The 27,482-nt window shown below is 38.7% G+C and overlaps 1 protein-coding gene across 4 annotated transcripts; it reads left to right on the forward strand.

The window, feature by feature from the left end:
* Positions 1-25,873, forward strand: Zmynd12 (zinc finger MYND-type containing 12). Of its 4 annotated transcripts, none has more exons than XM_047562989.1 (8): positions 1-91; positions 8,954-9,095; positions 10,307-10,478; positions 16,819-16,988; positions 19,290-19,412; positions 21,142-21,253; positions 22,822-22,967; positions 25,190-25,873. In XM_047562989.1, the coding sequence occupies exons 2-8, from the start codon at positions 9,033-9,035 to the stop codon at positions 25,313-25,315; spliced, it is 912 nt and encodes a 303-aa protein (XP_047418945.1). In that variant the 5' UTR covers positions 1-91; positions 8,954-9,032; the 3' UTR covers positions 25,316-25,873. The 4 variants fall into 4 exon arrangements, with proteins under 4 accessions (XP_047418945.1, XP_047418944.1, XP_047418943.1 ...); XM_047562988.1 differs by having other exon boundaries at positions 13-652; XM_047562987.1 differs by having other exon boundaries at positions 16-147.
* Positions 25,874-27,482: the final 1,609 nt, after the last annotated feature.

A 27,482-nucleotide genomic window follows, 5' to 3' on the forward strand; every position in this document is an offset into this window, starting at 1 on the left:
GGCAACCGTCCTAGAGACCGACACCGCTGGCTGCAGCATGAACGTGATCTACCCACTGGCGGTGCCCAAAGGGCGGCGGCTCTGCTGTGAGGTGTGCGAAGCCCCGGCGGAGCGAGTGTGCTCTGCCTGCACAGTCACTTATTACTGGTAGGCCCTAGAACGGGGCACCTGGCTCCTGCGCTCCCTCCCTCTCTCCAGAGCAGGGCCTGGGCCAGTGTACCTGCGTGAGCCGCGATCCCTCAAGGCGGCTTCGAGACAGGCCTCTAAGACCCCTGTGACCTCTTCTGCTTCCTCCTCCTCTTACTGGTTCGTCGCCAGATGTGTTTTGAACACCTGCTATGTGTTATGCACTAATCTAGGTGCAGAAGTTACTGGGGCATTTGGGTAGATCCGTTCCCTCAAGGAGCCTAACTTTCTAAGGCAGGAGACAGATAAGCAAACAAAACAAAGTAATTTCGGAGAGAGATAAATGTCCTAAGACAAGTAAAGGGAAGTCTGATGAGAAATTGGGCAGACAGCTTCTCTGGAGAGTAGACATCTGAAGGTAAAATAAGAGCATCCCATCCTGGAAAAGACCAGGGGAAGGCCTGGTGTGTTTGACCAATAGAAAGAAGGCTGGTTGGTCCCAGGCACAGCTAAGATGGTAGAGAGGGTAAGTGCAAAATGAAACCTGTTTCCATGTATTCAGCATAACGTTCTCTTTTTAGACCCTATTTTGGTCCTGACATAAAACCACTAGACTATTTACATCCAGAGATCTAGTTCACAGTCGTGATACATTTTACATGATAAATGCTTTTATTTAGGTTGTGCTAAGTTCTGGAACTCTAAGGATGGAAGCTGGGGCAGTAAACCTTTCTCTTGAGGAGGTCATATTTGAACTGAGTCTTGAAGGAGTGGTGAAAAAGGGTAGGACGTTCCTGGCATCCAGGACTGCTTGCGCAAAGGTAAAAGTACAGAGTTTGCTGAGAACTAGATAGGAAAGATAGTAATGGAAGGACTGGTCAACAGTTTTCCCACTGTAGACCAGGACTCAGCAGGTCATGGATAAATCAACCACCATTTAAAGAAGAAAAATAGCATAGAATAGAAAATATCACAACAATCCTACCTAAATTGTTTCTTGAAACTTTGTTTTAGTTTTTTATGAGGATATGCATTTTTGTGCTTGTAAAATGTATTTCTCACTATGAACTGAGTGAAAAAGAAGTTTTGATATCATTGTGATAGGTAGTAGGAGGATTTTAAACAAAGAAAATGTTAAAGCAGACAGTGACATGAGATCAAGGAGATTACAGTTTATCTTCTGGCAAGCCATAGATGGTATTGAGCTGACATGCTGTCATTTATGTTAAGGAAAATGACAGGCAACAGCATGGAAGGTAGATTGGAAAATAGACACTGAAGACTGCATAACTGATTCAGAGGCTGTTGCAGTAATCCAAGTGGAGAGTGAACCCACCTTTCTCAGACACCTCCAGGTGTCCCTTCTCAGTGCTGTCACAGAACTCACTAGTCCCGTAACTTAACATATAGGACACAGGCTGACAGTTGTGTAATTGTATTGCTTACTAGGCTATATGACCCATGAGAGCAGGGATAGCATAGCATCAGTTTTTTTGTCCCCACTTCTTTGGTGACTTCATTGCATTTAGAATATGATTCACAATTTGTAACAGGAGCTACAAAGCCCTGGTCACCTCTCTACCTGCATTTCCTACCACTCACCCCCATCTTTTCCTTGCGATTGTTACAGAGAACTGAAGTTCTACATTGCTCTCTCAATTTCTTTGCCCAGAATGTTCCCTCTGCTGAGAACCTCCACTTCTACCACAAATCTTCCTGACTGTCTTTCCTCCTTCATATTTAAATGTCATTTTTTTCAGATAGGTGTAAATCAAATCTAAACACTCCTCTGGCATTTTTCTTGTTAACAAGTACTATTTTTCTTTGCTTTTCCTCTTTTTAGATTTTTTTCATTTACTTGTCCAACAAGGACTGTGTCTTTTACTAGACCTAGTGTCCACACATAACTGGCATGCAATGAACATTTGTTGAATAAACAAACTTCTGAATGGGTAATAAATCCATTTGAAGCAAAGAAAACAGGGGAGGAGATGGTGAGTAACAGATTTGGTTGCAGATAAAATGTCAACCTTCATGTCACCTTCATGTTGCTAGGCTACAAGTACACTCAAGATTCAGCTCCTTTGTCTGGTATGACCACCTATTTCTTCCTTAAAACCCCCTTGTCCTCTTCATCCCTGCAGGCAGAAGTAATTCCTCCTCCTTCTCAGCTTAGTTTTCTGTCACTCTCAGATGACTTTTGTTTCCCTTCCTCATTTAAGTTGTTGGCAAGCATATTGTCTTAAATTATTATTCTCCATTAATACAAAACATTATTTTGAATGCATACAGAATTGTCATGTATGCTTTTGATTTGTATCACACCCACCTGTGTATGTTCATGATCTTCAGCAGAGTCTTGAAATAGTTGGTGCTAATATTTGATGAAGACATGAATAAATTATTATTTCCTGTGCCCTTACCCTCTATTTTTTTTTCTTTCTCTTCTTTCACTTGCTGCTGCATCTTTGTGCATGTGTGTGTGTGTGTGTGTGTATGTGTGTGTGTTTGTGGTGCTGGGGGATGGAACCCAGGTTCTCATGGGTGCTAGGCAAGTGCTCACTCCTTTCACTTGTTTTAATTCTCTTTAAAGTTTTCTTTTCTTTTTTTAACCCGTCTGTTTTCTTCAGATTTCTGTGCTCTTGTACTCTGGAGATCTCAAGATTTTTAAAATAAAACAAGATGAGATAATTTTTCTACAAGTTTTGATGATCGAATGTAAAAGTATCTAGAACTGTGCCTGGGACTAAGATGGCACACAATATATATTCTTTGTAAGCATCCCAAATTTAAGGAGCCAAAAGGATAGTCATTTAGAATTCTTGCAAGTTTTTTTTCCCTATAGAAGATTTTTTTCCTAATTGTAAATACAATTCATGCTCACTGTAGAGAACTTGGAAATACAAAAATAAACTATAATCCTACCACCCAAAGATTGGTAATCTGACATTTTGTTGAACTTCCTTCTTTTTTTCTTCTAAATATATTTATTTTTTGTATTATGTGTAATCTTATGTATATTGTTCCTCATTGGATTGGGAATATGTTCCCATGGAAGAGAGCATTTTCAGGAAGAGATTAATTTTATGAAAGTATACACTGAAATGTTTGTGATAGTTATAAGAGCCTTCAGTACTGTGGTTTAGTGAATGATAGCATATTGATAACAGTAATATGCAATAATTTTTCCTTTAATTTAAAATTGGATGGCACAAATTTAAATAGCTAGCCAAGAAGAGAAAATAGTGAAATGGTATTCAATAATAGAAAGCAATACGATCTGTAGTGAATTTTAGAATGAATGTCCTTCCTGAAGACATTCAAATACAGTTCTAAAAATATGATAATGCCCAAACAAAAGAGGACTGTATCAAAAACTACTTAATTGTGAGTCTTGAGTGAAACATATTTACCAACTTCTCTTTGTGTCGCCCTATGTTGACTGGTAGGGGTGAGACAAATGAATTAAGAGGGAACTCAAATGCATAAGCAAAGCTCACTGTATTTAGAAAGTCAAGATATGTCAGTTACTTTTAGTAGAACAAAAGTTCATGCAGTTTAATAAGGTACTATTTCCATTGCTCACACAATTACTCAGTAAGTCCTATTAAATAAATACCCTGTGGAATTTAGCTATTTCTATATCCTGGTTATTAAGTGCTTTTATTGATCTGTTTACAATAATTCTCTATCCTCCGGAAAACTTTTTAAATGACTTTTGACATTTCTGTGGTATCAGTCAGAGTTAATAAAGAAAACACTCAATTGTTTTTCTGTTGTCCTAGGAGAAAGAAAGTGAGAGCGTGCTTGCAGCCACGTATTTTCTGTGGCTGCTTTTGTGCTACAACAGCAGGGTTTAGTAGTTGGAACAGAGAGCACAGAGCTCTACAAGTCTGAAAAAGTTACCATTTGGCAGTTTACAGAAAAAACTTTGGTGACCTTTTCCCTAGATTGTTGGTACCTGTTTTGAAATCTGTATAATGAATTCAAATTGTTAACTGTCTCACCCTTAAAGTGAAAATGTGTAATAGGCAGTAGAAATGCCATAACCTATGATTGTATGCATTTAACAACAAAACCTCAAAGTACATGAAGCCCAAACTCACAAATGAAGGGAGAAATACACAATTTAATAATAATAGTTAGAGATGTCAATATCTCACTTTCAGTAATGAATAGAACAACTAGAAAAACATCAGTAAGGAAATATAAGACTTGAACAACACTATAAACCACCTAGACCTAACAGGCACTTCTGTAGAACACCCTCAATCATATCAGGTTACACATTATTCTTAAGTGCTATGAACATTCCTCAGGATAGACTATATGTTAAGTCATAAAGTAAACATGAGTAAGTGTGTAAGGATTGAAGTCCTACATACATAATTACAGTGGAATGAAATTGGTCATCAGCAGTATAAAGTTTGGTAAATCACAAATATGTGGAAATAAAATACTAAAAATGTGTCAAAGAAGAAATCACTAGGACAATTAGAAAATGCTTTGTGATGAGTGAAGACAAAAACACAGCATATTGAAACTTAAGAGATGCAGTCAAAACAGCACTTAGAGATTCCTGTAGATCTATAAAAAGTAAAGAGATTTAGCCAATAATCAAAAAAATTCTCACAGAGAAAAAGTTGAAGACCAGATGACTTCACTAGTGAATTCTTCCGAATGTTTAAAGAATTTACACTAACTTTCACAAATTCTTCAAAAAAATGGAGGAGAAAATAACTTCTAATTCTTTCAAAAAGGCCAGTATTATCCTAATAATAAAACCAAATAAAGATACCCAAGAAAACTACAGACCAGTATCCGTTACAAATATAGATACAAAAATCCTCAACAGAATTTTAGCAAACCATATCCAGGAGTATATAAGAAGATTTATACATTATGACCAAGTGGGATTTATTCTAGGAATTCAAGACTGATTCACCATACAAATACCAATCAGTGTAATACACCATATTAATAGGTAAAAGACAAAAACCATATGATGATCTCAATAGGTGCAGAAAAAGCATTTGACAAAATCTAATACCCTTATGATAAAAATATTTAAACTAGAAAAAAAAAAAGCACATCAAAAAAAATATTTAAACTAGAAATAGAAGGGAACTGCCATTACTTGGTAAGGAGAAACCCATCAGGAAACACAGAGCTAAGGTCATACTTAATGGTCAAAGACTGAAAATTTTCCCCCGTCAAAATAGAAATGAGACAAGGATGTTGCTGTCACCACTCCAGTCAACATTGTACTAGAGGTTCTCGACAGGGAAATTAGAAAAGAATGAAATAAAAGATACCTAACTTAGAGAGGAAAGAGAGAAACTACTTCTATTTGTGAATGACATGACCTGGTTGTGATGGTTAATTTTATGCATCAACCTGATTGAAGCAAGGGGATGCACGAATAGTAAAGCAGTATTTCTGGATGTGTCTGTGAGAGACTAGCATTTGAATTAGTAGACTCACCAATGTGTGTGGACATGATCCAATCCACTGAGAATCCAAACAGAACAAAAAGGCAGAAGTGTCCTCTCTTCTGTGTACTATCTCTGCTGCCCTCAGATATCAGATATCTGCCCCTGGTTCTTGGACATTTGGACTCTGGGACTTATACCAGCAGACATTTTCTTCCCTCCCCTCCTTCTAGTTCTTAGACTTTCAGACTTAGATTGAGTTACAACATGGGGTTTTTTGTTCTTCAGCTAATAGACAGCAGATTGTGGGACTTTTTAGACTCTGTAGCACTTGAGCCAATTCTCATAGTAAATAAATTTTCTGTTTCTGTAGAGTACCCTTACATATTTGTAAAGAACCTACAAAAGTATTATTATTACGATAATAAATGAACACAGCAAGGTGGTAGGATATAAGATCAATATACAAAAATCAGTCATATTTCTATAAACTGGCAATGAACAATCTGAAAATGAAATTAGGAAAGCCATTCCTAATTCCATTCACAAGAGCATAAGAAGTTCCTAGGAATAAATTTAACCAAAATAGTACAAGACTATACATTGAAAAGTACAAAACATTATTGAAAGAAATTACGAAGACCTAAACAAATGAAAAAATATTCTGTATTCATTCAATGGAAGAAGTGTGATCCCTTTCAAAATTCTAACTGCCATTGTTGCAGAAATGGACATGCTGGCTCTAAAATTCATATAGAGATGCAAAGGACCAACAATAACCCAAATGATCTCAATAAAGAACAAAGGTTGAAAAGTGTGTATTTAAAAAAGCATCACACTTTTCAGTTTCAAAATTTGCTATGAAGCTACAGTGATGAAGACAATGGTTTAAGGACAGATTTATAGGTCAATGGTATGGAATTGAGAATCCAGAAAAAAGCTCAAATGTCTGTATTCAATTGGTTTCCAACAGGGATGCCAAGACCATTCAATGTGGAAAAGAATGATTCTTCAACAAACGGCGCCAGGACAAGTGGATGTCCATATGCAAAAGAATGAATTTGAACCCCTGTCATGCCATATACAAAAAGACCTAGATGTAAGAGCTAAAACCATAAAACTTAAAACAGTTGTAAGTCTCTGTGATATGGATTAGGCAATAGTTTCTTATATATTAAATCAAACCCACAAGGAACCAAAGAAAAAATAGATTAGGTGAACACCATCAAAATTTAAAACTTTAGTGCATCAGAGAACACGTATTAAGAAAATGAAAAAATGACCCATAGAATGGTAGAAAATATTTGCAAATCATATGTGTTGTTCTAGAATATTTAAAGAACTTTTAAAACAGTAATAAAATACAATAGACTTGTTTTCTAAAAAGGGAAAAGGGGTTTTTTTTTTTTTTTTGGTGGTTTTTGTTTTTGCTTTTTTTTTTTTTTTTTTTTTTTTTTTTTGGTACCAGGGATTGAGCCCTGCACACTTTACCACTGAGCTAAGTCTCCAGCCCTTTTTATGTTTTATTTTGACACCAGGTCTCACTAAGTCACTTAGGGTCTTGCTAAGTTGCTGAGGCTGGCCTTGAACTTGTGATCCTCCTACCTCAACCTCCTGGTCTCTGGCATATACGTGTGCACCACCACACCTGGTGTGGGCAAAGGATTTGAATAAACATTCTACCAAAGACAATATAAAAAATGACCAGTTAGCATATGAAAAGATCTTCAACATCATTAGTTATTAGAGAAATGCAAATCAAAACCACTAGATACTACTTCACAACCACTGGCATGGCTACAATAAAAAAGACAAAAGGCTCAGGATGTAGCTTTGTAAAAGACCACTTACCTGGCATGTGTGAGGCCCTTGGTTTCATCCCTAGCAACTGACCTCAAAAGTGTTGGTATGGGTGAAGAGAAGTTGAAACTCTCATATATTATGGTGGGGCTATAAAATGAAACAACTGTGTAAAACGGTTTGGCAGTTCTTCAAAAAGTTAAACATAGAGTTACCATATAACTCAGCTATTCCATTCTTAGCTATATTCCCAAGAGATTGAAAACATGTTCATACAAAAACTAGTAAACAAATGTTCATAACAGCCTTATCTACAATAGCAAAAAAAGTGGAAACAGCCTAAATAACTACCAAATGATGAATGGATAAACAAAATGTATATCCACACAGTGGAATATTGTTCAGTTATAAAAAGGAATAAAATACTTGTACATGCTACAACATGGCTGAAACTTGAAAGCATTGTTTTAAGAAGCCAGACACTAAAGGACACATAACGTCTGTTTCCACTTATATGCAATATTCAGAATAGACTAATTCAGAGAAACAAAGTAGATTAGTGGTTGCTGGGCATCAATGTGAGGAAGGAAGAATGTGAATCAAATGACTATTAAGAAGTACAGAGTGTATTTTTTGGGCAATGAAAATGTCCTGGAATTAGATAGGGTGATAATTTTACAACCTCGTGATACAGTAAACACACTAAATTGTATACTTCAAAATAGTGAATTTTATGGTATATGAACTATTACAATTTAAAAAGTGAAATAAAAAAACACTATTGGAAGGAGGGTCAAAATTGGATAATACATTGGGTAATTATTCATAGAGGCAATTCATGGGAGTGGATACTCTGTAGGAGTGCTGTTTAGTTTCTGCAGTGATACAGATGTTCTATTTCTATGCTGTCCAATTGAGTGTTTAAAAATAATAAGTATAAAAAGTGATAAAAGCTATAAGCCAAATTCTCATAGTGCTTTTTTATAGAGGGCTAAAAAGCACTGACTTTGGAATATGGGGTTAGAGTAATTTCTTAATCCCTCTACATTTATATTCCTTACATTTAAAATGGTAATAACAGATTTTATTTTGTTTTCAAAGAGTCAAATAATTGCATGCAAGACCATTTGTTGGTCCTCTACATGATCAGCCCCTGAAGCACAGAAGACAGTGTTGGTAGTTCTCATCCAAGCCACGGTGACACTGGATGTAGGAAAACATTTTTGTAAAGTGTCTCTTAAGGTCATGTCAAATACAAATTCCGTTCACTTTCCCAAGATAGAGAACCTCAAACCCATCAACTTTGGTGTTCAAACATCTCAGTAATAACCTTAAAACAATGTAGAGTTAAAGTTGTCTTTGTTGTGTGACTTTGGGGTGTGAAAATGTGAAGGCAGAAAAGACCTCCTCCAACCTGCCCTCTCCTTCAGTTTTCACTCCATCAAATAACCATATGAAAGAAAAGGAATTGGTATCTCAGAAACAGCTTTGGGCTTCCTGCCCAGTTTGTGTTAGGTTTACTTTTCTGGTGTTTAGGGCTAGACCAGTAGAAAGGCCAAAGATAAAGATAATAAAGCCCATGTTTTTATTGTCAGTGGTGTGGTGCATCAAAGAGCTGACTGGAGAAGCATCCACGAGAAGATATGTCAGCTCCTGATTCCACTGCGCACTACCATGCCCTTCTACAATTCAGAGGAAGAACGGCAGCATGGCTTACAGCAGATGCAGCAGCGACAGGTAGGTCCTACAGGACTGTTTCAGGGTTGCTCATGTGTAGTGTAACTACCACGGGAAAGGACCGAACTGTGTTTAGATCACTGAGTTGTGACCTTGGTAAGAAGAAAGAATTTGTTTTACATCTGTATGTCCTTAATCCCATTTAGTAAGTTGTTTTCCACATCTCTACTGAACATTTACTGAATTAGTTTGCTAGGGTGCCACAGACCAGTTGGCTCAAAGAGCGGCCATTTATTTTCTCAAATTCTGGAATCTGGAAGTCTAAGACCATTGTGTTAACTGGGTTGGTTTCTTCTGAGACCTCTCTTCCTGGCTTGTAGATGGCTACCCTCTTGCTATGCCCTTACATGGTCCTCTGTGAGCATATACATATATCCCTCTTCTTATAAGGATACTGGTCAGATTGAGTTAAAGTACCCATTAGTGGACTCAATTTTAACTTAACTCTTTAGAGGCCATATCTCCAAATACCTTCACACCCTGAGGGACTAGAGGTTAGGGCTTCCACACACTGACTTTTAGGGGGACAGATGAGCTCTAGCATTCACATACCAAGTACTGTGAGAGTCTTAGCACTATCATATGCTGCATAGATAGAAAAAGAAGATAGGAAAAACTAGCTCCTATTATGACATTGATACCATCTCAGTTGTTATTTTAAAAATTAGCCCTTTATAAGTCATAATTCTCTCAAAACCAGGTTCATTGATTTTACTGTTACAATGCCTTGATAGTAACCTGAGGATAATGTTGGGTTAAAGTTGAGTTAATGTTGAGTTAAAGTTTAGGATATTAGCTAAGCAGGATAATTCCAGAAGGAAAAATGAGAAGTTTCTCTTTTAATTAAAATGGAAAAGTAGAAAGTTTGAGATCATCCTGAGATGTCTGTAGTTTTGCTAAACTAAAATTTTAGTAGAACTATAAGAATAATATACATTTATTATATGACAGCTTTATATTGAATACTCATATTTGCCAAGCACTGAACTAAGATGAAAAGATACTTGTTCCCAGGCCATGAGGAGCTCACAGTTCAGAATTACCTTTTTATGTCACCTGTTTTGGATCTCATGTCCACCTTAGTGCAGGCCAGCTCAATATGTGCCTTCAGTCAGTTCAGTAGATGTTGGCCTTATCTCCAGGTGTATTTACATCCACTTTTGCCTTTTACCTTTAGACTAACTCAGATGGTCTATTTCTATCTTCCACAGAAGCATTTGATTGAATTCTGCTACACTGTTGCCCAGAAATATCTTTTTGAACGAAAATATGCAGAAGCTGTTCCAGCAGCTTTGCATTCCCTTCGCTTCCGCAGGAGTGTGTATGGCCTGAGTTCAGTAGAGCTTGTACCTGCTTATCTACTGTTGTCTGAGGCCAGCCTTGGTAAGTAGCACTGACCTAGGACCCCTGGAGCCCAAAAGAAGTGCTATATTGGGACTTGTCGGTGACCACAAACTCCAGCCTCAACAAAGGTTGGTGTCTTCCCCAAGAAACCTGGTGTGGAAAAGCAGGCTGCTATGAAGTTTGACATGATGTAGGGAAGGAGATGCCACTCTTAAGCCTACAGCTGACAAATCTTCTGAAGATGGCCTATGCAAAAAGAAGAAATTTAACTAGGCATGATGGTGCATGCTTTTAATTCCAGCTATTTGGGAGGCTGAGGCAGAAGGATCAAAAGTTCAAGACCAGTCTCAGCAACTTAGTGAGACCCTGTCTCAAAACTAAATTAAATTTAAAAAATGAACTGGGGATGCAGAGGTAGCTCCTGGACTCAATCCCCGATACCAAAAAAAAAAAAAAAAAAAAAAAAAAAAAATTATTGGAGATTGGAGTTTCATGAGACACTAGAATTGGAAAACTATAAGCAACCAGGGCTGGTACTCTTAGTTTGTTTCTTGATCTTTGTTTCTTGTCTCTGTTTCTCTCTGGATACCAACTCTGTTTTTTCCTTTCTATAGAGCAGATTTTAATACCCTAAGCTTATTGTAGAAGATAGCTACCCTAAAATGTCAGATGTAGTTCTTAAATTTACATGTCTTCTAAGTTCAAGGTAGGTAATAGAAACTAATTAGCATCTTATTTCCAATTACAAATTTCTGGAAGTTACTGTTTTGTTGATCCAGCTTGAATTTGATATCTAACCTTGTTCTTTGGAGTCAGGGTCCCCATAGTTCAGAGATAGGAAACCACTGCTACAAAGTGGAAGAGGCGATTCTGAGAGTGGGAAGTACATAGTGGCTTCTACAAGAGTATTAGCACTTAGAGAGGAATTAACATTCTTGAGCACCCACAGTGTTTGGGGGCCCTGGACTACCACATTGGGCATCTAAATAACCATCATTTATAAAAAAAATTTAAGTAAAACTTTTGGAAGTAGAAAGAATCCCACCCCTATCCCCACTTTGCCATCTGAGAATAAGTTGCTTACTTGTTACCCTGTCTCTGGAATGTTTCAGCATATATTTCCTGAAAAGACATTTTCTTACATTACCACAATATAACCTCACCTGCTGTCATCTACAAAGAAGCCTCTCCTCAGTTTTTTCCAATTTTCCCAATAACATCTTCATAGCAAAAAAAGTTAAAGAATCAGAAAAAGTTACAATTCATTTGGTTGTCACATGCCAATGGTTTTCATTATGGAATAGTTTCTTAATCTTTCTGTGACTCTTATGACCTTGATACTTTTAAAGATTATGGGCCAATTATTTTATAAAGCATCTTTCCATTGGGGTTTTCCTGTTTCCTCATGACTAGACTCAGGTTATGGATTTTTGTAGGAATATTGCAGAGATGACAATATTCTCCTCATTCCCTCCTGTAAGTTGGCATCCTTTTTTCAATTTTTCCATTACTAATGATGTTAATTTCATTTTTATCATGATCAACAGCAATTGGAAAATATTAGATGGAAAACTCCAAGAATAAATAATTTAAAAGTTTTAAATAAATTTTATTACAGTATATTATTATAATTACTCTATTTATCATTAGTTCTTATAAATTTCTTCCTGTGCCTAATTTATAAATTAAACTTTATCTTAGGTATGCATATTTAGGGAAAACAGTATATATGTCTGGGGTTGTAGCTCAGTGGTAGAGCACTTGTACGTGTGAGATACTGGGTTTGATCCTCAGCACCACATAACAATAAATAAATGAAATAAAGGTAGTGTGTCCATCTACAAAAAAAAAGAATTTCTAAAACATATATATATAAATATATATATATATATATATAATATCTAGGTCTTGAAATATGTCCCCCACAGATAAAGGGGGAGGTTATTGTAATAAAATGGTTGTTGTTTTATTTTGGGCGGCAGTAGATTACTAGAACACTGGGCTGCAAAGTTTCAGACTTGCTTGTACCAGGTTATTCTATAATCATTGCACTTCTCCTGAATCTTTTTAGTCACCAGTGTGTGGACAAAAATTTGACCAATTTAATTTAAAAATCTCAACTGGCTTTGTTTTCAATTCCAGAATTAGATAACACCTCATTCCATAAAGTAGAACAAGTGTTCCTGATGTTCATTTTAATTACTTTTTAAGGTGGTATCTGCCAGGCTTCTTCTCTGTCATATTATTCTTTCTCCCCTATGGTTTTGTAATTTTAATTGTATGGAGCAGTATGTTAAAATTATATTCCTTATTAAACTTTCAATGTAGTCATTCTTTTATTTTTCAGTATAAACTCTTGGTTTCCTATTTTTTTAGTGGGTTATGATCCATTGCTGCTATTAATTTGGTTCTCAAGCTGTTTCCAATTTGACCCCTGTCAGGTCCCGCTCACGCTGTCTTCTGAGTCTCCTTGGCACTCACTATTGATGTTTGATCTTTTTCTGGAACATATCTCCAAGCATGCCTGATTTCCTTCCATGGAAAGTGAAATGTGAAAACCAAGAACTATACACTGTTGACTCATTGCTGCTCCCAGGCTGTCTCAGTGGACAGAGTTAAAGAACATGTGTAAACGTGTATGACGATGAGCCTATACTAGTACATCCAAATCCTGTACGATTCCACCCATAGGTGTCAACCTCATTTTCTCCCATTCTGTATTTGTAGTGCCTTTCTGGCAGTGAGAAAGTTGGCTTCCATGTTCATTAATCTATTTATATATTTAATCAATCCCCTCCCCATATGAGCCCATCCTCCATCTACAGCCCTCTCGCTTCCCCGTCTTCTACCTCCATGAGCCCTGACTCTTCATTCTAGGCCACCTCTTCTGCATGGACACCTTCCTCACTCTTTTCAGGCTCTCACTCCCGTTTACCTCTAGGAATGCTTCCTCACCCCACTCAGGTCTGGCACCCTATTCCAGCCTGTCCTTCCTCCAAACTAGTGGAAAGAGCTTTGGACAAGGAAATACAATCCAGATTCTATGTGTGTCTGACACTGACTAGCTGTGGAATTTTGGGAAAGTCATCCTGACTCAAGTCCCATCACCTCACACCTGGACTACTGTTCACTAACTGATCTCCCCACATCTTCTCTGATCTCCACATAAAAATGTGATCAGCTAACTCCCCTAAATGAAGATCAAATTCCTAAAGCAACCTATAAAGCCCTGCTTGTTCTAGCCCTCAGAGATTTCTCTTACCTCCATTCTCCTACCTTATCTCTCCCTCTCTTCCTATACTGCCTTCTCTCAGTTCCTCAAAGGTGTGGAGATGTTTCCTTGTTCTGAAAGTCTCTTCTCTGACCATTCCCTGCACTTCTCCTTCTTTCCTCTTCACCTAATTAACTCCTAGTCAAACCTCAGGTCTCAATCAAAAGCTACTACCCTCTTGTCTTCTAAGAAGCCTTCCCCAGGGTCCCACACCTAGTTGGTTGGGTCTGTTGTTTAATACACTCACTTAGAAACCACCTCCTGTTTTCTGAGCACTTACTCCACTGATAGGTATATATTCATTGTGAGATTAATTAATTAATGTCTCCCTCTCTCCTGCTCAGGGAGAACTGGTTCTGTGCCTATTCTTACTCAGGGCAGAGATGTTACTAAAAAACTACTCTCATGGTAGGTACCTGGCACCCAGGCAGCACTGTGTAAGCATTTTTTGAATCCTTGTCACAGGATTACTTTGGGGTTAAGTGAGTTCATAGGTAATGATCCGAAAGCTGGAGAGTACTGTTGAAATTGCAATTTCACGACCACATCGGGTCACTAATTTAAACCTTGCCAACTGTAGTAGGTGACTTTCTGTTGTGATAAATACCTGAGAAAATCCGTGTAAGGGGGGAATATTTATTTTGATTCATAGTTTCCGAGCTTTCAGTCCATGGTTGCTTGATCAAGTTGCTTAGGCCTGCGATGAGGGAGTACATAGTAGCAGAAGTGTGTGGCAGAGGAAAGGGGCTCACCTCCTGGCAGTTAGAGAGAAAGGAGGCTCTGGGGACAAGATACGCCCCCAGTGACCTAGTTCCTGCAGTTAGGCCCCACCTCCTAGCGTGTCCACCCCCTCACAATAGCACTGTCAGTTGGGGATCAAGCTTTCAACCCAGGAGCCTGTTGAGGACATTATAGATCCAAACCCTAACACCAACCTTTTTGAGACAGTAAGTCACAGAATTTGGGCACATGCCCCAAATTCCCATCTTAGAGATTCCTCCAGACTGAATTGGAAAATTAACAGATATTTAGCCTTTTTTCCTTCCTCTCTCCTTCTTTCCTTCCTTCCTTTCTTTTTCTTTTCTATTCCCTCTTCCTCGTCTTCCTCCAATTCCTCCCCCTCTTCCCCTTTCTCCTTGTCCTCCTCCTCTTCCTCCTCCTCTTCTTCTTCTTTTAAAAGACTTAGTAGTTTTAATCAACTAGAAAAGGCATTTTCAGGAACACTTGAAGGAGAGGCCACCCTGCTCATCTCTGCCGTGGTCGTCAGTGCTTTGGGAGCAGGAGCGGCTGGGTTCAGATGGCTGCTCTTTCTTTACTGGCTGGGTGATTCTAGGCACTGAGCTCTTCCTGACCTCAGGGTTGGAATGCTCTTTTCTCTTTCACACATGGCTGGCTTTTATTCACCATCAATTCTGTGCTTAGAATAAAAGAACAGTTACCTAGGAACTAGGCCCAGGAGGAAGGACAGAGCGGAAGTCCCTCTGTGAGTGGTCCTGGTCTTCACCTCCTCCCCCTGTATTGGTGCCATCTCCGCTGCCGCGTTCATCACATGAAACACTCCACACCCGATCACGCGTGCTGCTCCGCGGAATGCCACACATGAGTTTCTATTCAGTTCTGACAACCTCCCAGACAGGCTGCTGTTATATGTCTTCATAGCTAAACGTGAAGTTTTAAGTGTGAAGAGTATCTCAGTATCAGAAATAAAGGCCACTTTCTTTTCCCCCGCCTTCTGCATTACTTAGTAAGGCCGTGTTGTCCATTCTGCCCTTCAACGCCTCTCTCGTTTCTACTCCATCTCCATTCACTGACCTGGCTCAGTCTCTTTTCTTTGCCTGAACTATTTCAAAAGTCTTTTAGTGAATCTACTCCCTTTATTCCTCCCTTCTGGTCCCGCCTCCACATTGGTTTCAGATCTTTCTAAATCTAAATCCACTTCTTTCTCCCTTTCTGAAAATCTTTCCATTTTGTCCCCAGGCTTCCAGTTTCTTGGCATGACTTACAAACCTGAGCCTGCCTCTTGACCCCATCCCTGCCACTCCAGCTCCTGCGCTCTGTGCGCTAGCCTCACAGACCTGAAGTTCTCCAAATGTGACCCACTATTTCGGATCTCCATGACTTTGCATATGCTGTCACCCCCGCCTGGGATGCCCTCCCCTCCCTCTCTCATCTAACTGGGACACCGTTCATCCTCACCACCCTGCTCAGACTCAGTGGACCATGCCTCTCCCAGCTCCATTGTCCCTCTCCATCCCATTATTGGAATGAAATATTTCTTATTCTCAGCCACTTTCAAACTGTTTGTTCCTACCATCACATGTGTACTCTATTAGAAACAGGTGTTTTCATGTTGCACATGCCTTTCCCCAGCCCATCTGTGAATTTTTCAAGTGTGATAGCTTTGATTTATCTTTGAATTCTTACTACTCAAAGCAAGGCCTTAAAAGGTGTTCAGTTCGCTAAGTATTGTTTTTAAAATTGAGATGTAATTTACATACCATAAAATTCACTCTTTTAAAGTACAGTTCAGTGGTTTTAGTATATTCACAAGGTTGTGTGACTATCACAATATGTAATTCCACAACAGTTTCATCATCCCTCAAAGAAACCCTGTAACTGCTAGCAGTTACTCCCTGTTAACCCTTCCTACCCACCCTCGTGTGCCCCTAGCCACTACTAATCCACTTTCTGTCTATATGGATTTGCCTATTATAGACATTTCAAATGAATGGAATCATATAATATGTGGCTTTTGATGTCTAACTTCTTTTATTTAGTATAATGTTTTCAAGGTTCATTCACATTGTAGCATATTATCAATTTCTTTTTCTGATTGAATAATATTCCACTGATTTATAGATATACCACTTTTGCTTACCTGCTCATAAAATGGATGTTTAAGTTATTTCTATCTTTGGGGTTTTTTTTTTTTTTTTGACTATTCTAAATAGTCAAAAATAGGCTGCTATGAACATTCATGTGCAAGTTTTTGTGTGTCAATGAATATTTGAGCCAATGAACAAACAGTGAAAGAGTGGTGAATCTTATTTCATCATGTGTTCTTTTCATCACATGTCCTTTGTAACCTGCTTTACTGCTTTTGGGCAGGTCTTGGCCGGATTGTTCAGGCTGAAGAATATCTATCCCAAGCCCAGTGGACAGTCCTCAAATCAACTGATTGTCATAATGCAACACACTCATTACTGCATCGGAACCTGGGACTTCTCTACATGGCCAAGAAGAACTATGAGGAAGCCCGATATCATCTGGCCAATGATGTAAACAAGTTGAATTATAACACCTCGATGTTTCCAAGAACAGCTCTGTTCAGTTTTTTAATTTTTATACTAAGCATTTCTCGAAAACTTTCTGTTTGAATATACCCTTTGTTGGGTATTAGCAAGAATACATCTAATGGCCTGAATTTAAGCCTTTCCACTTCCTGGCCATGCCACCTTGGCCAGGTCACATCTTCCCTGAGCCTCAGTTGCTCTAAGGGTAATAAGCAGGGACAGACTGATTCCTGATTAAGAGAAGCACTTTGCTCCTAACCTCAACTCTGTTGTTTCACTACCCACATAGTCTGGGGCAAATTACTTTACCTCTTTTATTGCTTGCAAGACAAAAAAAAAAAAAAAAAAAAATCATAAAAACAGTCTGCCACATCGGGTCATTGCAAAGATTAATAGTAGAACAATATGTGTACAGTACTTTGGCCATTTTTAAAAATAATGTCTACTTCAGAGTGTGGTTATTAAATTTAAATGAGCTAGATCATAAGAAAGCACTTATAAACTATAAAACTCTACGAATGTTAGGATAATGAGGGTGATAACCAAGCTGTTCTTCCAAAATTATGAGATTCCTATTAAGATTTCAGTATTGGAAAATATTATAAGAGAGGAGTTCCTGAGCCTGAAATCTGGTTTAGGTTGGGGCAGATTGCACTTTCCATGTAGGTTACTTCTTTCTTTAGCTTCTCCACTAGTCTCTCCGTCAGGCAACCCTCCCTCTGGTTGGATGCCACAGTACAATATCTATAAATTCATTCTGATGCTGGTTATTCCCCATACTCCAAATTTATTCTTTGTCTTGGTAGACTCACTTCCATGATATACACAACCCAAACTCCATTGCTGTGTGATTTTGGTTGAGTTTGGAGAATGGGAAGCAGAGCAGAGGAATGGAGGGTTGGGCAGAAGGTTTGGGGTATTTATTTTCTCTGCTTCCTTCCTGCTCCTGACCTTTGCTCTGGCAGGTCAGTCAGTGTTCCTCTGTGGCCACGGTGCCAATCAAGTGACCTTCTTCCATAGTGCTAACACTGGCTGGTGTTACCCCAATTTTCTACCCTTGCTTTTTGAGATGTAGAATGATAATGGTTTCTTGCTGTTGGTTGTCCTTAATGCTTCACTAACCCTTGTTGGTTCCTTAACCCTTTCATATCTCAAATATTCTTTCTACCACTCTATCTTCAGGCAGTCCTTTTGAGGGTGACATCCTTTCAGCTTGGCCCCTTGACAAGTCATTTGTGTGTCTTCTCTCTCCTCTGCATCCTCCAACAAATGAAGCAGAGGCACATTCTGTCTTGAGCTGGGCCACTCAGTTATGAATTATATCAAACTCACATTCTTCAACCTAGCTTTTTATTCCTCTTAACACATAATTTTATTGATATCTACCATAAAATTCACCCATTCTAAGTGTGCAGTTCAATGGTTTTTAGTACATTTATAGAACTGTGCAGCTGTGAGCACAATTGAGTTTTGGAATATTTCCATCGCCCCCCAGAAATCCTTTACATCCATTTGAAGTCACTTCTCATTCCCACTCCAGGCCCAGGCAACCGCTTTTTGATTCTTTAGATTTGTCTTTTCTGGACATTTTATATAAACAGAATCACATATAGAACTTGGATCTGATTTCTTACACCTTGCATAATTAGTTTGGATTCATCTGTATTGTTAGTTCATTTTTTTGACTGAGTAGTAGTCCCTCATCCTATAGAGACCACAATCTGTTTATCCATTCATCATTTGATGGGACATTTCAGATGCTTCTATTTTGGGCTGTAATGAATAATGTTGCCAAAACATTTGTGTATAAATCTTCATGTGGACACATGTTCTCGATTCTCTTGGATAGGTACCTAGAAGAGGAATTGCTGGATCACATAGTAATTCTATGTTTGACTTCTTGAGGAGCTGCCAAACTGTTTCCCTAGAGGTTGCACCATTTTACATTCCCACCAGCAACATGCGAAAGTTACATTTTTCTCCTCATTCTCACTAGCACTTGTTGTTTTCTGTGTTTTTGATTATAGTCATCCTACTGGTATGAACTGGTATCTCATTATGGTTTTATTTTGCATTTCTCTAATGACTATCAATGATAAGCATTTTTTTTTTGTGTGTGTGCTTATTAGCCTATTTACATATCTTTCTGGAGATATTTCTAGATCCTTAGCCCATTTTTACATTGGGTAATTGTAAAAATTCTTTCTGTGTATTCTGGATACAGGAACTTTACCTGACATGATTTGCAAAGGAATTCCAGGATTATTATTTTTCTTCCTGCAATAGATTTATTTTTCCAGTTGTGCATTTGGAACAGAGGACATCAGGACCTCAGGAGGCTATTTCCACCTGGCTACTATCTTTTATGGCCTTCAAAAATTGGACCTAGCAGACACACTATACACTAAGGTGAGCTGGGGAATGTGGAAACTGAGTCTTGGCATTTAGGCCAGGTATATGAACAACTGGTGTCAGACCATTCATGAGAAATATACCAAAAAGAGAGGCTCAGAGAAATAAAGGAACTTGCCCAAGGTTACATAGCCTGCTACGTGGATATTCTCTATTTTGCTTTCTTCCTGTTTCTCTACTACCAAAATAGACTAATCCCTTGCAACTAATAAATGATGGATTTGTAAGAACCAGAGCTTACGAGGCTCTGTCATAACCATGGAAGCAAGCTAATGTGGGTATATTGAGGTGAATGACAGAAAAGAACTTTTCAAAGGACATTTATTGCTGCAAGGTACTGTCAAGGGATCAGAGAACATGAGAATAGCCAGGCAGGGTGGTACATGCTTGTGATCCCAGCTATTTGGGAGGCTGAGGCAAGAGGATCACAAGTTCAAAGCCAGCTTGGACTTAGCAACAGCTGTCCAAAATTTTCAATTTAAAAAAGGGATGGGCATGTAGCTCAGTGGTAAAGTGCTTGCCTAGCATGCACAAGACCCTGGGTTAAATCCCCAACACAAAAACAAACAAAAGAACAAAAGAAAAATAAACTGTGGTATATATATATATATACACAAATATATATATATATAATATTATATATATTATATATATAATATTACTATATAATTATATATATATAATATTACTATATAATTATATATATTATTATAATATTATATATATAATTATATATATATAATATTACTCAGCCTTAAAGAAGAATGAAATTATGGCATTTGCCAGTAAATGGATGGAATTAGAGAATATTATGCTAAGTGAAATAAGTCAATCCCAAAGAACCAAAGGCCAAATGTTTTCTCTGATATGCGGATGCTAATTCACAATAAGGTGTGTGTGGGGGAGAATAGAGACATTTTGGACTAAACACAGGGGAAAGAAGGGAGGGGAGGGGCATAAGGGTGGGAATGATAGTAGAATGAATCGGACATTATTACCTTATGTGCATATATGATTACATGACCTGTGTAACTCTACATCATGTATAACCAGAAGAATGAGAAGTTATACTCCATTTATGTATGATGTGTCTGTCATGTATAATTAGAACAAATAAAAACGACATGAGAGATTTAAGTTCTATCTTTACATGTAAAAAACTTGGAACTGTTTCTAATATATTAAGATATCAGTTATGTTCATTCAGTATCACCTCACTTCGTCAGCAACTGTTTCTATGTGTGATACAGGCTCTCATGTTGTGACTCTTAATTCATGTTTTAGAGACATTTTGGTGTAACTGAAAACCAAAGCGTTTTGGAGTTAGACAGACCTGGGTTTAAATCCAGGATATGCCACTTAACAGCCCTTCCCAAAAGTCCAGTGTGCTCATAGTTTCTCTGATTCTCAGTTTATTTACATATAAAATGGAAATAGTAAGAATATTACCTCAATTATTTTATTGTGAGGATATAAGGGTATAAGTTAGTATGTGTCCCATGAATAGTAGCCATTGTTATCAGATCCCACCAGGATTGCCCCAGATGAGCCTGTTATGTGTCCTTTGCAGCCCATCCCTGACCACATTACTTTGGCCAGGCTTTTGGGGTTCCTAGGGCTCCCTTTGCCCCCAGCTCAGGAACCCTGGCCCCCTGTGCTACATTCCCACTTGGCTGATCTAACAGCTGGGGCCTGATTGTCTGACAGCTGTCTTCCTTTCTATCAGGTCTCCGAGATCTGGCATAAATATTTGAACGGTCACTATCAAGCCCTCTCACAGGCTCGTGTAGAACAAGCAGATTTACTTCACAAACGATTTGTGAATGACACTGGCTTGGGTAAGTGCTAGTTCTCCCTAGGAAGCAGAGTGGTGACATCATCCTACCTCATCACAGGCCTTACTCCTAACAGGGAGAGTAGCCTTTCCCATCATGGGGCACATCAGTGCCACCTTCCCATCTTAGTGATGGGGATACCTGAGAGCTTTTACCTGGGCTGGGAAGAATTCAGATCTTTATCATGCATAGCCCTCAGGGAGTTAATAAGGGACAGATTTGGAGGGATAAATGACCCTAAAGAACATCCATTTCTTCTATACTATCCTTCCAGGGAACATAAGCCAAGAGAGAGTCTCTATACAGTTTAGCCAGGTAGGTGGCACATGTCTGTAATTCCAGCTACACTGGAGGATAAGGCAGGAGGATCTCAAGTCTGATGCCAGCCTTAGCGACTTATCAAGACCCTGTCTCGAAATGAAATAAAAGGCTGGGGGTGTAGCTCAGTGCTAGAGTACCACTGGCTTCAATCCCCAGTAATAAAAAAATATATAAAAAGTTGCATTGCTGATTCCTTCTTATGTCTTATATATATTTCTCCTTTACAGAATAGTGAACTCCTCTGAGGCAGGGCCAGATATAATTTATGTCTATCCCCAGGTTGAGCAAGGAACTGAGTGTTGAGAGCACTGTACAGTAGCATGTCCTCTGAGATAATAAAGACACAAGGGATCTAGTTTCTGCTCAAAAGAGACATTCAGTACAGTGGGTGATACAGAACCTATGTGCAGTAATAAAGAACATTCCCACAAGCATAAGTCATATTACAAGATGAGTACCTGAATGAAGGAGTGAGGACAGCTGCGGGGTGTTGAAGGGAGACTTTTTAGGAGGAAAGACTTTGAGGGAAGGTTTAAAAAATTAATCACTTTATTGGGTTTTCTCTCATTATGAAAGTGGTTCGTGGTATAGCAGAAAACTTGGAAATCATAGATATCCAAAGATCACCAACCTTAACATGGTGTTATATGTCCTTTTGATCTTTTTCTTTAAGTTTATTACTTAAATACATGCATTTTAGTACCTGGCTCATAGTAACTGCTTAAAAACTGGTGTCTAATGTGGGACCAAAACCACTGGGGGAAAATGTAACAGATTTATGTGAGGAAGCAGAAATGCTACTGCTTAAGCATTTGGACTTGGGGAGAGGAATTAAGCCACTACCATGGCAAAATATTCCCCTTGCTCCCTCCATCAGCTGTAGAGTGGAAGCTGAAGTGCACCCAAGGAACCCGGCTGTGACAAATGCCCTGGGTTTAGGAGTCCAAGAGTTTTATTAGAGTTCAGGATCTGAAAGAGAGACACCTTAGCAACTTTGGGACTTGCAGAGGAGCATTTTTTAGGTTACTTTGGTAATGACATGCCAGGCAGTGCTAGAGGGCTGCCTGAAGCTGTCCCACTTCCTGCTCTGTATGTGGCACAGTCCTTCTTCAGCTGGAGAACTTGCTGTGATTTGTGCTGTTTCCATTGGAACCCCATGAAGAGGCCAGCCCCCTGCCAGCTGAGGGCTTCTGGTGAGGGCATGCTCAGCTGCCCAGTGCCTGTGTTTCTGGCCTCCCTTTTTAATGCAGATGAAGCCCAGGAAGCAGAAGCCATTCATATCCTGACTTCAATCTTGAACGTTCGAGAATCAACTTCTGACAAAGATCCTGAAAAGACCATCTTTGTTCTAAAAACCCTGGTCATGCTTCACTACCTGATGATGAATGCTTCCAAGGTAAGTTTCCCCGGAGGCAGCATGTGTAAAATGCAGATAGAAATCCATCAAGTAGTTAAATCCAGCAGGGTTTGCCCAATTCCACTAGCTTTTTGCACTAAGAGCAAGCCCTCACTCCAGAAAAGTTCACATTTTCATGACATTTCTCATTCAGGGAGTCCAGCCTGCCCAATGGGACCTGGATTATCTTCTCCCTTCAGGGGAGCCTTCCCAGGATTGGGGCAGTGTAGGGAGCCTGCAGGGCAGGAGGTAGGAAGCGCTGCTCTAACTACACTCAGGTACTGAGTTCCCTTTTGCTGCAGAGATTCAGGCCAGGAATGAACTGCTGTGAAACGGTTAAAAAGATAACTGTCTTTGAGTAATGAAAACATGCCAGTTACTCTCTTAAGCCCTTTACATAATTATCATATTTAATTCTCAAAACAAATTTATGAAGTTAGTATCTTATTCTCATTTTAGAGATAAGAAAACTGAGGCACAGAGAGGCTCAATTCTTTGCTCAGTTTCTTAGTAAGTGGTAAGTCTAAGCCTTATTGATTTATAAATGGAGTGATTCACTCATTCATTCAAATATTTATTAAGCATCTACTATTTACTAGGCACTCTTCTAGGACTGGGGATACAGTGGTGAACAGTAAGACAAATTCGCTGTCTCTGGAACTTACAATTTTTGGAGGAGGGAAAGTCACAGTAAACAAGAAATTGTATAAATGTGTAATATAATTTCAGATAGTGAAACTTACCATAGGAAAAAAACAAAGTAGGCTGGGAGAGTGTGGGGGCTGTCCTTTATCTGTGACATGGGAAAATTTATGTTTCCCTTCCCTACCCCTCCTTCTCTTCCATCCATAAACTTTTAATTACTACCTACTTATACATCAGGGCTTGGGGAAGCTCACAGTCAGGCATTATAATAGAGTGTGAACAAAGCCCAGGGCACTGTGGGAGCCCAGAAATGGGGCGCTGACGCAGTCTGGAATGAGTGGGATGGATTATGGAATGTAAAAGTATTCCCACTGAACTCTCAAATTTATATTGGTGAAAACCTCCTTTCTGCAGTACAGTATCCAATTTTGGGGAAGTTATTATCCCACAGTGTGTTAGGATGTTAGATCTGTCAGAGTTCCTCAGACCAAAGGGACACATCTGTACATCAGCACCTTTCTTCCTTCAGGTCTTTACTCTGCTGTCTTTTCAGTGATACTTTCCTGAGCCTCCCATCTAAAATCCGACCACCGCCTCTAATGCTTCTGACCCCTCTTTCTTGTTTATTTCATTCCTTAGCATTTATCACTAGTTAAGATACTATTATGTTTTACTTGTTTTGTTTATTGTCTTTCTCCCCTACAATATCGTAAGTTCCATGAGGACAGGAATTTCTGTCTCCATTTACAGTACCTAGAATATAGCATCCAGTTAGTAAAAATATTCAGTAAATATTTTTAGAAGGGAGGAAGAAAGAAAATGAGGGAGAAATAGAAAACCAGAGACTATCCCAAAATGTCCTGTGGAGCCTCTGCCCAAGTCAAATGGCTCCCAAGACTGTCCCAGGATGGTAATTTATTTGTGGCACCTGTCACTTCTGTGCCTCCCAGTGTTGATCTGTAGGTCCCCAATTAAGATCCTAAAAGGAGCCAGGTCAATCCCAGCAACTCAGAAGACAGACCGAGGCAGGAGGATCACAAGTTTGAGGCCAGCTGGAGATATAACTCAGTTGGTAGAGTGCTGGGTCCTGGGTTTAATCCCCAGCACTAAAAAAAAAAAAAAAAAAAAAAAAAAAAAAAGGATAGAACCTCAAGTTTGAGGCCAGCCTGGGCAACTTAGCAAAACCTTGTCTCAAAAATCACAAAGGACTGGGAATACAGCTCAGTGAAAGAGCAACCCTGGATTCAAGCCCCATTACCACCACCAAAAAAAAAAAAAAAAAAAAAGCAACAACCAAAACCCAAAAATTCCTACAAAGATTTCAGTTTGCTAAGCAGCCCATTTGTACTTAGTTTGTCAAGTCAGATGGGTTTTTCTGGTGTCCCTACCCACCCAGCACATGTGTGGCTAACTGTCCAAGACCCAGAGTAAATTCACAGGTTAGTGAGCCAGAGCTCACTGGCTGGTGTAGGCAGGTGATGAGTTCTCTCCCGTTTCTGGAATTAAGCACAAATGAAGCTTCCCAATGTTATGCGTTTCTGTGACAAGTTCCTTTTGTCACTTCAATTTTATTTCAGGCAGAGGAATATGCTATGCAAGCCCTCAATCTAGCCAAAAAACTGCAGCTCAGTGAAAATGAGCAAAGCAACATTGAAGAATTACTAAGCCTCATTTCAACAGAAGAAGATCATCCCATTACTTAGTGACCCAGGAACTCTGTGTCAGAGGCTACCCTGGGCTATTGAAGGCCTAATACATTTCAGCCTTGCTCAGCAGCTATAGGTACTCTGGATTGCTGAAGGGTCCACACCTTTCCCATGGAACTGCACCCATAGTTGGGATTTTATTAGCATTTTTGAGGGAATATAGAGCTTTAGGCATAGAAAGCTATAAAACAATTGTTTATCATGACCTCGACTTGGTTTATTATGATTTTTGTATGACTTTGAGTAATGCGTGGTTAGAACATTAACATGGTATTTGTAATTAAACCATGGTTTGTCATATTTCCCAAAAGTCTCTCAGTGATTCATGTTTCATAAGTCTTTACTAAGTGAGAGATAGAGAATAGACTGTATTGGAGCAAAGTTTTCTATTGTACTGGAGTTAAGTTAGCATTAATCTGAGGTAGCTTGTGACAAAATATCCATTGTAATTCCTACAGCAATCACTAAGAAAATAACTCTTTAAAATTAGTTAAAAATCAACAGAGACAAACAGAGAAACAAGATGTATCCCATTTGTTTACAATAAAAATAAATTTTAAAAACTCAACAGAGATTTAAACGGTCACTGGAAAAATTCTTAAAGCAAAAGAAGGCAGTAAAGGAGGAATAGAGGAACAAAAGAGACATGAAACATTGAGAAGACAGCAAAATGCAGACCTAAACAAGAAATAAGGTCTTCACAAGTCAAGGGAGCTCCAGTATGCACAGGCTGCGACGCCATTCCAGGATTCTGTCTTTAACATCTCATACAATAATTTGAAGCAGATGTGAGCCATCATACACTCTGGAGGAGAGAGGCAATCTGAAAGGCCCCCTGTGATGCAGAGGACAAGTTCAGGCCTTGTGCTCAGATATACCTGAGTTTAAACCCAGCTCTCTTACACGATAGCTTTGAGACCTTGATCCCACATGGCTTTATGCATTATTCTTGTGAAATGGTCCAGATGTGGCCACACATGTATCAACTTGTCCTGTCTTGATGACTTTGGACATTTAGCACATCCTTTTTTCCTCCTTTAGCTCTTTTCTGACCTTTCCAAAAAGCACTTTGCTTCTTTGGTAGATCTACACTCAAGGTGAAGGTGTGCAGATCAGGAACCTGTCAGAGAGTTTTATGCTCCTCACTGTAGATTAATTCACTCAGATACAAATAATAAAAATATGTCAGATGGTTCACCCTGCTGCTTTATGTAGAACCAGCTGGAACCTCCATTTCATACCTCATACTTCTCTGAAATGGCTGTGAGTCCCTGGAATTACTTGTCTTTCAGCCATCTCTTCATCCAATTTGCAGCTTCAATTTAATATTCTCTAATCTGCATGGTATAACTATTCTTCTCTTTAGGAACACAGCTACTTCTTCTTTATTCTTACTCCCTAACCCCAAATATGAACCAGCTCTTTCAAAGAGACTCTTAGTGAAGACTGGAGGGGTGAAGAGGAAGATCAACAATTCTACAGAAGATAATTTAAAAGAAAATATTAGAATTTCCCCATTCTAAAATTATCCTTTAAAGTCCATGTTATTACACTCTAGGTCTCTCCTTTACCCTGTCCGTTGGCCCCTCTCTGTTTTCCCTCCAACCATTATGTTTTCTGTTCTCTCTAATCCTGAATTCCTGTTCATTAATACTTCTGCACTGAATCTATTTGTAAAGTTATTATTTAAGTTAAATTCTTTAAATTTTTTTGTTTCTATTCACTGATTTTCTTTTTGGTTATTATGGGCCATTATTTTTGCTTTTCTGTGTGTCCAGTAATTTCATTTTCAGTATTTCTTCTTTTCTAACATTTGCATTTTAAGGCCATAAATTTTCCTGAAAACAGTGCTTTAAATGATCCCACCTATTTTTAAAATGCAATGTTTTATTTTTTCTCAATGTTTTAAAATTTTTTATGACTCCTGAGTCATTTAGAAATATGAGTGTTAGTGAGTTTTCCATAACTATGACAAAATACCAGAGATAATCAACTTATAAAGAAGGAAGATTTATTTTGAACCACAGTCGCAGAGCTTTCAGTCTATCATTATTTGAGTTCATTGTTTTGGGGCCTGTTGCAAAGTAAAACATTGTGATGGAGAGCGTGAAGTAAAGCTAAGCTGCTCACCTCATAGTGGCCTGGAAGCAAAAAGAGAGAACAA

Source organism: Sciurus carolinensis, chromosome 1, assembly GCF_902686445.1.
Source record: "Sciurus carolinensis chromosome 1, mSciCar1.2, whole genome shotgun sequence".
NCBI classification, from domain to species: domain Eukaryota; kingdom Metazoa; phylum Chordata; class Mammalia; order Rodentia; family Sciuridae; genus Sciurus; species Sciurus carolinensis.